The sequence below is a fragment of the Esox lucius genome, chromosome 20 (genome assembly GCF_011004845.1).
Source record: "Esox lucius isolate fEsoLuc1 chromosome 20, fEsoLuc1.pri, whole genome shotgun sequence".
Lineage (NCBI taxonomy): Eukaryota > Metazoa > Chordata > Actinopteri > Esociformes > Esocidae > Esox > Esox lucius.
The window spans coordinates 37,839,879-37,854,065 of NC_047588.1; the positions used below are offsets into that span (position 1 = coordinate 37,839,879).

At 37.7% G+C, this 14,187-nt stretch overlaps 1 protein-coding gene and 1 long non-coding RNA gene across 4 annotated transcripts; one reads left to right on the forward strand and one right to left on the reverse strand.

Annotated features, from left to right (window-relative positions):
- The first annotated feature begins 342 nt into the window (after nucleotides 1-342).
- LOC105009274 lies at nucleotides 343-8,458 on the forward strand. 2 transcript variants are annotated; one of them, XR_004574949.1, is made up of 6 exons: nucleotides 343-737; nucleotides 860-1,123; nucleotides 2,778-2,882; nucleotides 2,986-3,035; nucleotides 4,097-5,461; nucleotides 8,192-8,458. It is a non-coding gene; the product is annotated as an uncharacterized LOC105009274 (long non-coding RNA). The 2 variants fall into 2 exon arrangements; XR_004574950.1 differs by having other exon boundaries at nucleotides 4,100-5,461.
- Nucleotides 8,459-12,365: 3,907 nt separating this feature from the next.
- LOC105009272 (granzyme B-like) lies at nucleotides 12,366-13,841 on the reverse strand. 2 transcript variants are annotated; one of them, XM_020041037.3, is made up of 5 exons: nucleotides 13,687-13,841; nucleotides 13,381-13,558; nucleotides 13,137-13,281; nucleotides 12,694-12,951; nucleotides 12,366-12,572 (listed from the first exon to the last, which is right to left on the reverse strand). In XM_020041037.3, the coding sequence occupies exons 1-5, from the start codon at nucleotides 13,736-13,738 to the stop codon at nucleotides 12,396-12,398; spliced, it is 810 nt and encodes a 269-aa protein (XP_019896596.2). In that variant the 5' UTR covers nucleotides 13,739-13,841; the 3' UTR covers nucleotides 12,366-12,395. The 2 variants fall into 2 exon arrangements, with proteins under 2 accessions (XP_019896596.2, XP_019896597.1); XM_020041038.3 differs by having other exon boundaries at nucleotides 13,381-13,587; nucleotides 13,687-13,727.
- Between the last annotated feature and the right edge of the window lie 346 nt (nucleotides 13,842-14,187).

Genomic DNA, 14,187 nt, shown 5'->3' on the forward strand with positions numbered 1-14,187 from the left:
AATGAGAAGGGATGTGATTAATGTCTGCTGTGAAAATATTCAGACAGAGAAATTAATATATGACATATAGAAATGAGACTTGAATTAACTTTGTCTTCTCTACCTAAGAAGCATTGTGTAAATTAAAGTCTACAGTAATCTGTAATGGATTTAAATAATCATTTTTAGGCCCTGCTAAATATATATAAAATAAATATTTTAGGAAAGGAAAATATGAATATTTATATATATAAATCTAAATATATTTGCATGCATTTAGATTACCTCATAGTACACAAATAAGTGCACACACACACACACACAATGTTCCTGTCTAATAATCAAAAACACTATTTTCTTTAAATTTCCTGCAAAACATGTAGCCTCATCTCAGATGTCGAGCCATCCCATAATTGGGATAGTTGGGGAGTCCATCCTGTTGCCCTGCAAACTGAATTCATCCACAACCATTGATCTACAAACACTCAAACTCTACTGGGAAATTGAGCCAACTGACCAAGTTGTACATGTCTTCTACAATGGAGAAGAGAAGAACAGCCACCAAGATGCGTTCTACAGAAACAGAACACAAATCTTCCTGGACCAGCTTCCCTCTGGGAATTTCTCCCTCTTGCTCAAAGATTTAAAGGTGGATGATGACCAAACAGCGTTTTTTCTCTTTCATCGTCAAGAATACAAAAGTGGCCATGAAATTATCCAGGATAAGAAGTTGTGCCTCACCAATGTAAAAGTAGCAAGTAAGATCATGTTTATTAAGATACCCTACAAAGTATTGAGAAACATGTTGATTTATATTAAATTGTTGTGTTTTTTGTGATTTGGTCTGAGTCTATTACTTCCATCATGTCATGCTCCATAGAAAGTTTCCAGACACCGGTTGTGATGATAAATTATGAAGACAGGAAGGCAGAATGTTCTAGTACTGGGGGATATCCTGAACCTACACTGACCTGGACCGACCAGAACAGCGTTCTGGACCAGGACATTCCTCAGATCATCAGGGTTCCAGAAAGTGGAACGTTTAACATTTCCAGCACGGTGAACATTACAGAGAATCAGATTCTGACGTGTGCCATCTTCAACCCAACTCTGAATGAGACCTTGATCACCACACAGACAACCAGTGAGTAGCCTAATATAGTATGACAAGAAAAGAAAATGTAACTGTATAATACAATGTTAGTATAGTAGATACTATTTAATTAAGCACAACTTGGCATTTACAATGACCAGGCATGCTGTTTTCCACTGTGGTAATAGTGCTGAAGAGATGTACAACCAAACCAGCTACCGTAACCTGAAGAATCTCTGATTGTCTCCTTCATGGACTTGTATAGTCAAACTACCAACCCACTCTTATATGAGAATGTGATGATTGATGGTATCTAACTATTCTACCGGTCTAACTATCTACCTATCCTACTGATCTACATATGTTACCTATCTATCCTACTGGTCTACCTATCTACTAATCCCAACACCAGTCAATTAATCCCCTACTAAACATCAAAGAGCATATGGTAAAAGCTGAACTGCTTTTTTATTATCAAATAGTTATGAGGCAATTTTCAGATGTTAACAATTCTCAAATAAAATTAATAACAATATTAACTTGCAGGACCAGTAAGATACGGGGTTTAGAACTACAAAATGTATTTCATTAAATAATGAATGTGGGTAAAATATAAAATTTTATAATAAATTCCTGCCCAAATTTCTGGAGATCTACTTTCCTTTAAGAAGAGAACCTACAGGACAGAAGATCTCCAGGAACAAAATTGGGCAGCCCTGTTCAACGTCTTTATGTTGAGTATAATAACATCCCAATAATTTTAACAAAACCACATTGGTATATGTTATCCTTGGACAGTTAACACTGTCTTTTTATGAATATGCCTATTTGTGTTATTGTAACGTCTCCAGCTGTAGAACCTTTAGGCCCTCTCTTTTGTGATCTATACATGTCTCACCATCTTCGGCATAGAAAGATAAGATGTTTTCAGCCCTTGAGAAGTTCAGCCAACACTATAGCTATCTGTTGTAGGCACATCCTGTAGAAGTGAGCAGAGCCGAATCACACAATGGCCTTACTAAATTACTGTATTATACTTAGAATAAGCAATATGGTATTATTGTACTATGGAATAAGAACATTTCTATCACACTACCAATCCTACAAATCTAAATATCAACCTATCTGCTTATCCTACTGATATACACATCTACCTATCCTACTGATCTACCTATCTACCTATCCTACTGATCTAACTATCTTCCTATCCTACTGATTTACCTATCTACCTATCCTACTGATCTACCTATCCTACTGATCTAACTATCTACCTATCCCACGTATCTACATATCTATCTATCTTACTGATCTACCTATCCTACTGATCTATATATCTACCTATCCTACTGATCTACATATCTATCTATCTATCCTACTGATTTACCTATCTACCTATCCTACTGATCTAACTATCTTCCTATCTTTCTGATTTACCTATCTACCTATCCTACTGATCTAACTATCTACCTATCCTACTGATCTAACTATCTACCTATCCTACGTATCTACATATCTATCTATCCTACTGATCTACCTATCTATCCTACTGATCTACATATCTACTAATCCCAACATCAGTCAATTATTCCAATTCTAAATTGCAAAGGGAGTCTGGAAAAAGATGAACACCTTCATCAAATAGGTAACAGAATAACTAAATTAATGAATTCATGTTTCTTATTAATGTATTATGTTTTCGTTACAGCCCAGAACACAAATCCCTCAAACAATGTTTCTGGTATTGTTATTGGTTTTGCTATTGGAGCCCTGCTGTTTGTTGTCTGCATTGTTGCCTATAGATATATAAAATGTGAGTCTCGTTCATCTTTTCTTCACCTTAATTGTTTTAACAGTATGGGACCAAAGTACTTATTTTCGCTATGTACTATTAGGATGCTTTTCTCTTACAACAGACCGTGGTGACATAAGGTTATGCTGTCAACAAAACTGACCCTTCTCCAAGGTGAGTCCTATATACTACACAGTACTATAGTATACATTAGTATTACCATTATAATTACTATAATCCCTAATCTAGTTTTATAGTGTACTATACTATAGGTGTAGTAGAGTTGGCTCCATAAGTATTTGGACACAGACACAATTTTCGTAATTTAGTCTCTGTACGCCATGCACCACAATGGATTTGAAATGAAACAACCAAGATGCAATTGAAGTGCAGACTTTCAGCTTTAATTCAAGGGCTTGAACACAAATATCGTAATTGGACAAAATTACACAATCATAAATACAATTTTCATTTTTAATACTTTGTCAAGAACTATTTGCAGGCAATGACTGCTTGAAGTCTGGAATGCTTGGACATCTCCAAACGCTGTGTTTCCTTCTTTGTGATGCTTAGCCAGGCCTTTACTGCAGCTGACTTCAGTCGTTGTTTGTTCGTGGGTCTTTCAGCCTTAAGTTTTGCCGTCTGCAAGTGAAATGCATGCTCGACCAGGTTGAGAGCAGGTTATTGACTCGCCCATTGCAGAATATTCCACTTCTTTGCCTCCTGGGTTGCTTTCGCAGTATGTTTTGAGTCATTGTCCATCTGTAAAGTTATGTGCTGTCCATTCAACTTAACTGAATTTGGCTGAATCTGAGCGGACAAAAACCCTATACACTTCAGATTTCATCCAGCTGCTTCTGTCTTCTGTCACATCATCCATAAACCTTAGTGACCCAGTGCCATTGGAAGCCATGCATGCCCATGCCATCACACTCCCTCCACCGTGTATTACAGATGATGTGGTATGCTTCGGCTGGATGCTGTGGTGTAATCACATGAGGCATGTTTGAGATTTTTGTGACATTCCCATTTTTGTCTGTTCTATGCCTTAGCAACACATAATGCCTGGACTCCTCCCCTACCTGTTGTATATAGACTTTAAAAAAATAATACATACAAGATTGTATAGGATTTGTGGTGTATGGTCTGATATACTGCAGGGTTTTTTTTGCCTTCAGGGTTATAGTATATAATAGTACATATGAAATCTCTAAACTTGTCTGTTTTATCAACAGCAGAAATTGAAGAATTGAATCAAGAACAGTAACAATCAGCAGCCAGACTCCTCCACTTAGGATGAAGGCAAACTGTGTAGTTGGTTAGTGTCTTTGGTTGGTTGGTCTTTGTACCGGTTAAAAGCCTAGCAGCTGCATTCTGGACAAGCTGAAGCAGGACAAGGATGACTGACAGACTCCCAAATACAAAGAGTTACAATAGTCCAGGCGGGAGGAAACGAAGGGATGAATAAATCCAAATCCTTGAAAGTAAGACTGTTTCAATTTGGCAAATGGAGCTGGAAAAAGCTACCTCTGACAACAGCGTTGACTTGTTTATCAAATGATTTCAGAATAAAAACATTAGAGATTTTTGCATTGTTATGAACATTGATGGCTAGAGGCCCCAAGCTGTAAACAATAACTAAGTACATGGATTGATAGAGGCCCTACATTATTAACAATATCTATGTACATGGATGGATAGAGGCCTTAAGCTATTAATAATAAATCAGTTATGGTTACAGACACTCCCCACCTCCATGCACTTGTATTTCGAATGTAATTAATTTGCCAAAAAGAGAGAAAATGAAACAAAGTTGAAGATTAATTTCTTTCTTTAGATTTTCTATAGATTCCGCAATAATATAGTTACAGTGAATTATTTTGGCCACGATAATCGTGTAGTGAAAATCTGATATTGTGACAGCCCTAATAGAGACCCTGCGTTATTAACAATATCTATGTACATTGATGATAGAGGCCCTACATTATTAACAATAACTATGTACATTGATGATAGAGGCCCTACGTTATTAACAATATCTATGTACATTGATGATAGAGGCCCTACATTATTAACAATAACTATGTACATTGATGATAGAGGCCCTACATTATTAACAATAACTATGTACATTGATGATAGAGGCCCTACGTTATTAAGTCTCTGGGGCCAACTTCTGTTTTAAAAAAAGGTTTAAATAGCCAGTATTGTATGTCTCTAAAACAATCAAAGGTTAATTTCAGGGATTTGTTGTCACCAAGTTTCAGGGGAAGGTATTATTGTGTCATCGTCATAGCAATGGTAAGGGATGTTATATTTCTAAAAGATGGAGCCCAAGGGAAGCACATATAACATGATTAAACAATAGGTCTTGGTTGAAAAACAAAAGGCTCAAAACGGCAGGAACAAGGATCAGGCAACATCAACAGCAACAATAGCCAATAGAAAACACGGAGCAGGAGGAACTTAAAGAGGGAGGCAAACGAGGGAGCAAAGAAGACACAGCTTAAGACAACAATACAGAAGGCAAGCTACGTTCAAAATCAAAGGACTGTGTTCAATGGCCTGCACACCATCCATCTTTCTGCTACTATAGTTTGGTAAGTTATATTTTCAAGTTTCAATTGTTGTATGTTTTGGAAAAAGAAGCTAAACATATTCCGTTCACAATAGGCCATGTTGACTCCTCTCCAAACATAGAGCTTATGGTTGTGACCATAGAGCTCTATTTTTGTCTTGTCACTCCAAATTACGGTGTGCCAGAAGTTGTGAGGCATGTCACGGTGTTGTCGGGCGGCATTGACGCAGTAAAGGCTTCTTTCTTCTTAACCATGCAGCTCATTTTTTTCTCAAGTATCATCATGTTGTGCTCCTTGAAACAACGGGAGCACAACAACAAGTCAACTTCTGATCAGGGCCATTTGGGTGATTTCTGTTGTCATTATGATTAAAAAAGGAGCCAAACAACTATGTGATAATAAATGGCTTCATATGATCACTATCCTTAAATAAAATACTGTTTTTTTGAATGATCAGTCACATTTTCTAAATCAATGCCAATATTTCAAAATTTCTGCTAGGGTATACAAACTTATGAGCACAACTGTATTTGTCTGTCTGTAATATTGTGTGTGTGTGTGTGTGTGTGTATCTGAGTAGCTGAGTTAGGTGAAAGCTTACAGATAAACGGTCAGACGACTTACAGGTACAAACTGCTTAGTTGTCTTAGTGTTAAACAGTCTGTCTGACCGATGTTAGGAACATTTGTTGCACTGGGACATGGTCTCTCTGCTACCTGGAGTCAACAACAATATGGTTTATTCTGCTGACGTTGAGAGAAATCAGATGGCTATCATAAATATATTTTTTTTTACCTTTATTTGTACAGAGAAATCAGTCTGAGACCAAAGCTTCTTTAACACCTGAGCCCTGTGTACATACAAATTACAGATAACAATTACATTTTACAGCGTAATGTTAATTTATCATTTATCAACCAAATCGGTAAGCTTTAAATTGTACTGCAATTCATTCCATGAATGAGGAGCATTGTACACAAAAGCAGTTTTCCCCATTTCTGAATAAGCCTGAGGAATCTCTAAGATCAACCAATCTTGGGAACGTGTTCGATAAGTGCCAGTTCTCAAAGTTATTTTAGGGGTAAGATACAACGGGTATAGAAAAGAATCACCCCCCTTTAAAAAAAAATGTTTTGTTTTATTCAGCTGTATTCAGCTGTAACTTATAACATCCAACTGAAAGATATAATACCAATGTGTCAGAAAAATATATATTACAAATAAAAAAACTGAATCACTGAGTTTGAAAAAGAACCACCCCCCTCCTAAAAATGTAAACCCAACCAGGTGTAGTTAATCACCTTCTCAATAGCACACAAAGCTAATTGACTTTCAACTGTGATCAGCTGTGGTCATTTTGATTAGCTCAGCATGAAACAAGCCTTTCCTGAAGCATTTCAGTCCTTGGTAGTGCAACTGAAAAAAACAATCAACTATGGGTGGCAAGGCATTGTCAAAAGATCTCTGGGATAAAGTTGTGGACAGGCACAAGTCAGGAGATGGATACAAAAAAAATTCAAAGGTGTAATTTCTATAAAATACTGTTTTGATAACTACTTATTTTGTACATAAGAACTTTGTAAAACCACTGAAGCATGTTAGAGATTTTTGTTAATTTCCCATTTCTGGCTGTTTTTAATCCATTGCAACATACAATGCCTGGACACTGCCCATACCTGTTGTATATAGACCTTTTAAGAATAATACAAACAAGGTAGTATTAGATTAGATTCAGCTTTATTGTCATTAAACAGTACAAGTACAGTATAACAAAATTCAGTTCTTAATGGCAGGTGGCATTTCTCAATGGCGTTCTGAATTCACAATGGAGGCAAATTAAAGGAGTAGGGTAGCAGGTGCGACTGAAATGCAGGGATAGCAGCAATGAGGTTCATAAGGTAGACGTGTATGTAACAATAGAAAATGCAAGTACAGTGGGAGTCCTAATGTGCAAGTTTAAGGTGCACGTCGACATGCGCAAATGAAATACAGGATTAGCAGCAATGAGAAGTATCTGTAGACAACTGAAAACTTCCTTATCAGACTTGTAAGGCAGTGACAGAGACAAAGTACAAAGGGGGGTTATAGTTAGTGATGGAAAGTCACAGAGTTCAGCAGGGTTACAGTGGATGGAAAGAAACTGTTCCTGAGCCTGTTTGTGTGAGAATGGACAGACCAGTACTGCCTGCCTGATGGGAGGAGGGCAAACAGTTTGTCATGGATGTGAAGGGTCCCTGGTGATGACGTGCACCCTGCACAGACACCACTTGCCCTGGAGGTCTTCAGTGGCTGGGAGCTGGGTACCAGTGATATGTGGGGCGGTTTTCACCACCCGTTGCAGGGCCTTCCAGTCGGCTACGGAGCAACCAGCAAACCACACTGTGGTGCTGTTAATCAGAATCCTCTCGACAGGTGGGCCTTCTTCAGCCTCCTCAAGAAGTACAGGCACTGCTGTGCCTTTTTGACTAGGACTGAGGTGTTGATTAACCAGGAAATGTCCTCGGAGATGTGGACACCCAGGAATTTGATGCTGGACACACACTCCACCTCAGTGTCATCAGTGAGAACAAGGGTGTGACAGCAGACTTTAGATTTCCTGTAATCCACATTTAGCTCCTTGGTTTACTTTGCTTATAGGATTTGTGGTGTATGGTCTGATATACTGCAGGGTTAAGGCATTTTGTTTTCAGGGTTTTAAAATAATTTATAATATAGTACATTTCAAATCTCTAAACTTGTCTGTTTTATCAGCAGCAGAAATGGAAGAATTGAATCAAGAACAGTAACAATCAGCACCCAGACTCCTCCACTGATGATGAAGACAAACTGTGTGGCTGGTTTACAGTCTTCTGAGGAGTCTGTCATTGGTACTATATTAGGTAACACTTCACATTATGTAAACATGTAGTAATACGGTTATAAACATGACTTAATGATTACATGAAACATCTATAGACCAGGGTTTATATTACCCTTAATAAACTTGAATTAATTACTTTCATTTACATTAATTAATGATTACTATATGACTGTACAGAACAAATATTTATGTGTATCTGTGTTAATACACATTTATAAATCCAAAGTTAATTGATACATTATGGCGGTAATTTATCAGAATGGGTGGATTTAATCATCATGTACTGTATTCCAACACAGTTGGTCCTGAAATGAACCGGACCGCTTCTGTAGTTTGGTTTTCAATTGTGTGCCTTGAAAAATACTATTAAACTATTACTACTAAAAAATACTATTAAACTGTTACTACTGAAAATAAACAGTTCATTCTCTTCTGTTGACCACCCACTGAGAATAAGCTCAATAATATTGAATCCTACAAACCAGATAGTAGAATAAAGTTATTCATAACTTAATTTTTGTATTGTAAATGATTTCAACTTCTCATCCTTTGTGGCCCATAATTTACTAATAATGCATTTTCTTCTCTGGAATCCCATCTTCAATGATGCCACCAGGGATGGGCGACTGACACTTCCTGAAACATTCGAGACATACAGAGTTCAGCAGTGCCACCTGCTGGGCAGAAATAGATATTGCTTTGAACTGTGTGTTCCTGCAAAAAACCAACGAGTTTATGTCCTGTGTCAACATGAACAAATGGCACTACACACTGTTGTTAATGCATTTGTTAAAGTAAGGGTTATCATTATTAACAGTTTGTTTGTGTTTGTTCATCATTCGTTCACGTTCACCGCTGAACCCGTTAATGGTTGTTCATGTACCCTTATAGGAAAGTGTTACAGATGGCACATTTGGCACATTTTATGACACATGCTACCATATTAACTGACAAACTAAACTGGAAATAGTTTCAAGTTTTGCAAATGCAAATTATTTAGTATAATGGAAAGGGAAAATGTGAGATGTGGTTCACTGTTGTTTGTTTGGAGATAAGGAAGCTGTGATACATTTGAATACATTACACTATATATTATTATTCTCATACTGAAAGAGCGATTTGATTGTTTACTATTTATTAGAGAATCAATATGCCTTGAGCATTAAAGGAAAATCATGTAATGCAGTTTTATATTTAAGATCTGTTTAAGATCAAGCACATACGATCAGAGTACTGGTGAGATCAGAGCACACGGCCCAGCATTAATTACTGTCCCAACAGCAATGGTCACCAAAAACACTATAATTCTGATAATACCCAACACCTTCTGGGACACAAACAACCACCCAACACACACAAAATAAATGATATAAGGTATAAAAGTTTAAGAATAAAAAAATGATATATTGTGTTTGAGGTATTTGAGGCATTTTATGTCTTCATTGGAAGGAAGGAGCAAGAAGTGTTTACTTACCCTAAACAGAAACAGAGAAAACTGTAGTGTTTGTTTTCAATAAATGATCAGCTCTTTCATGTATACAAAGGAGGAGCATGACCACCTTACAGTAAAGTTCTGTCACTGTGGCCCAACTTTGAGAGCAGAAATGCAAAACACAGGCGCAAGGAGAATGAAGGACTTAATAACTACAATATAACAAAACTTAAAGTAACACAAGGAAAACAAAACAAAAGTACACAAGGGCATCAAGATCCTATTGCTTGGGCCCCACTTATACACTACTGCATATAAGAAGTATATTGAAGGTTGAAAACGGAGACTATGGCTGCACAATATGACCAGCAACATAATGGAGGTGTGTCTTTTCCTTTCCTTTCATATGACTCAGCAATTTAAAGCGTGATAATTTAGTTGTATCGTGCAGCTTGGAATGTATATTCTGATTGTATTCTTTTGGCTGGATTGAAAGTAATCTTACTCAATCTCTAAGGGTTTTTGTAGGTTCAATAAATTAACTGCTTTTGTCATGTCAAAATGATATGTAGCATTGATTTTAGCATATAGTTGTTTGTGTTCATAGTTAGCATGTAGTTGTAAATGTCAGATCTAGCAGAGGCTGTGGTCATTCTCTAGTGTAAGAATGTGGGTGTGGGAACAGGAAATACTCAGGCTTTATGTGGGACAGTGCTTTTTTAAGGCAAAGTGACAAATATCACAAAAAAATCTGAATCAAGTTTGCCTATGCCTGCCAGTGGATGTTATATAGTTAGATTTGCTTGTTTTGAGTGGTACCTTTTATGCATGTGGAATGTTTCATCATCTATGGAGACTGTTACTGAGTGTGATGTGATACTGTAGTTCAACCAACAATATGGACATTTGTGCGATTGGTGCAAAGCATCCTGGGGGGGATTGTGGGATACCCTCTATAAGAAATGTGCTAAATTCTCAACAGTAATGACTTGCTTAAAATAAATGGAACTTAAATATAAATTAACCTCATCAATTATATACATTGTCACACATTATCATCTATAGAATGATATAACAAATAAAATAATGAAATTAGAAGCAGATTTTTGTACTGACATACAAACTAGAAAATTAGCTGACTTATGTGTCAGTGAGTCACTCAATGCTTCAAACTGTCCAGCATCCAATACAGACTGTAGGCTGTTTTTATTTCAGACAATGATCATCATGTGGAGAAATAATTAGTGTTTGAATTCTTAACATTGAAAGGGATTTAAGCGTTTATTTTTTTTATCCACAGACCCCCTGCAATTATGACAACTGATGTATTCAACACAGTGCTGCTCACCTCCTTCAGTTGGGAGTAGGGCTGGTTCAGGGGTATGGGGATGGACAGACAGGGAGTAGGGCTGGTTCAGGGGTATGGGGATGGACAGACAGGGAGTAGGGCTGGTTCAGGGGTATGGGGATGGACAGACAGGGAGTAGGGCTGGTTCAGGGGTATGGGGATGGACAGACAGGGAGTAGGGCTGGTTCAAGGGTATGGATATGGGCAGACAGGGCTGATGAGCATGAAGCTGCATCTGTTGGGCCAGGCACCAGGCAGGGGCAGGAACAACTGATTTAGTATTAAGTTTGCTAAAAGAGGAACGAAATGTAAACACTCAGAATTTTCTCTGAAGATATGAAGTAACTAACGTTAGGGGTGCAGAAGCAGCCTATTTCATGATGGACGAATGTGTTGTTATCCTAGCAACGCCTCTGCTCCAGCCGCACTCCTCACTCGCAATTCACTGCTAGCAAGTAACGATTTGGAGACAGGACCGAACCATTTCGTGTGGTAGGTGGGGGTGCGCAATGCACAATACAGAGGCTCTCTGGATGTTTTCTTCTCGGCAAAAACAAGAAAACAGGATAAGTGGAGGGGTTACTTTAATTATAATTGATGTTTTAATAATAGAAAAAAAGTTTTATCTAATATTCTAATATTTTTTAGGGCCCCTGTCAGTCACAGACCTTAGAATCGTCCAGAATTTTTACCAGAATACTTACCTGACCAAGGACCTTCTCCTCCAATTGCTCAGTTTGGCTGGCCAGCTCTAAGAAAAGTGTTGGTGGCAAAATATTTTTGGTACCGTTCTCCAGGTCCCAACGCTCAGTGGAAAATTCCTTCAAACTTAGGGCTTGTTTTTTTTTGCTGTGACATGAACTGTCAATGGTTGGACCTTATATAGACAGGTTTTTGCCTTTCCAAATAATGTGAAATCAATTGAATTTACCACAGCTGGCCTGCAATCAACTTGTAGAAGCATCTCCGGTTTGAATAATGGACGTAAGCAACATTTAGAGTCTCAAAGCAAAGGGTCTGAATACTCTATTTTTTTCTTTCTTTAATAGATTAGCAAATGTTTTTGCTTGTTAACCATTTTAGAAGAAGGCATAACAAATAACATAACAAACGTGGAAAAAGTGATGGTGTCTGAATACTTTCCTAATGCACTGTATATTTACAACAACTAGGACAGAGGACTAGCTTCAAAAACATCATTTATTGCTATTAAAAAATACACACAAATAAAACCATATGTGAACAACAAAATCAGTGAAAATGGAAGTATGAAACTTTTCCTTGATCCAGGGTAGTTAGTCATTCTTTATGCCTACTAGCTTAAAGACAAGTTGGCACCATAACCATTCAACACTTCTTTAATCCACAACCGGAAGAAAGGTATTTTCGTGTACACTTGAGGGTACCTGTGATCAGCACAGTCTGCAGCATATTGAAAAGCTATCACACCCTGTGCCTTATTTTTGCAAATAAGAGGACCCCCAGAATCTCCCTAGAAAAACAAAAACAGGGATTATTGAAAAGGCAAGTAGAAGTTACACAGAATATAACATTACATATCAAGTGAAACCTGAACTGGTGTTATAGTCTAGTACCATTAAATATACTTCTACCTGACAAAATCCTTTCCCAGCATTAGTATTAGTACACATCATTTGTTTATCTTCAAAGTATATCTGCCACACGCTCTTGCATTTAGAGTTGTCCTCCACAGTTACTTCTGTTTCCATCAAAACGTTTGAGGCAAGTGTGTTTGTTGATTTAGTCTTGCCCCAACCAGCAACAGAGCAGTCCATGCCTTTTTCATGTTTTTCATTGTCTGCGAGTTCAACGACCTTCACATACTCAGATAGAAGAGCTTTGGTCTTTAACTACAGTATGAGGAAAATGAGAGAAAATGAGGTTTATAAATATATATATATATACTTTTTTTATTAATATTGTAAAACTTCTACAGTCTTTGCACATTAAGCTAATAAAAACCAGTTGACTAACTTGTCTATGGCCGTGGCTTAATTTGAAGATAAGAAATGAAACAGAAATGTCTTAAGTTCACCTTCAGTACCATGATGTCATAATCGAACTGCGTTATATTCTGATGTAATGGGTGGGTATGGTAATGTACCACCTGAATCTCCTGCCAACTCTTCTCCTTTGTCTTTAAGTTGTGGGCTCCAAGCACAGCCATTAAAGGATAAGCACTGACAACAAATAAAAAAGGTTTGCCAGACACCAAATGAAGTAGAATATGCTCTAAAAATCTAGGCAAGTAAACATTGTTGAAAAAGAAAGGGACTCACTCTTTCAAACAGTGAGCGGCGGTCAGCACAAAGTCCTCGAGGATGAGCATCCCCCCACAAACATGATGTCCTCTGTGTTGTAAAGAGACCATGTAAGGTCTGGAGTGGGGCTTAGAAATGTTTCCCCCCACAATACCACTCTCAGAGGCCCCTTGAAGGTTGTATGACATAATGTAAACTACGAGAAACACAAGAACCAAAAAACATCTAACAGAAATTACGTTGAATATGGTAAACAAACTCCTGCTTTAGTGCTGAAAAGGTACGTATTACATAGAGACAGGATTTTTCTGTGGAAAGACTCACCAGTACAGGAAAAATGGAGGATGATGATGATGATGATGAAGAACTGATACATGGTGATTGACTGGCAGAACTCTAGATGTGTTGACAGATTGAGTTTCCCCTCTCTATATAACAGCTCACCATTTCACACACACACACACAGACATACACACACACACACAGACATACACACACACACACAGAATCACATACACACACACAGACAGACATACACACACACACACACACACACACACAGACATACACACACACACACACACACACACAGACATACACACACACACACACACACACACACAGACATACACACACACAGACAGACATACACACACACAGACATACACACACAGACATACACACACACACACACAGACATACACACACACAGACATACACACACACAGAATCACATACACACACACAGACAGACATACACACACACACACAGACATACACACACACAGACAGACATACACACACACACACAGACATACACACACA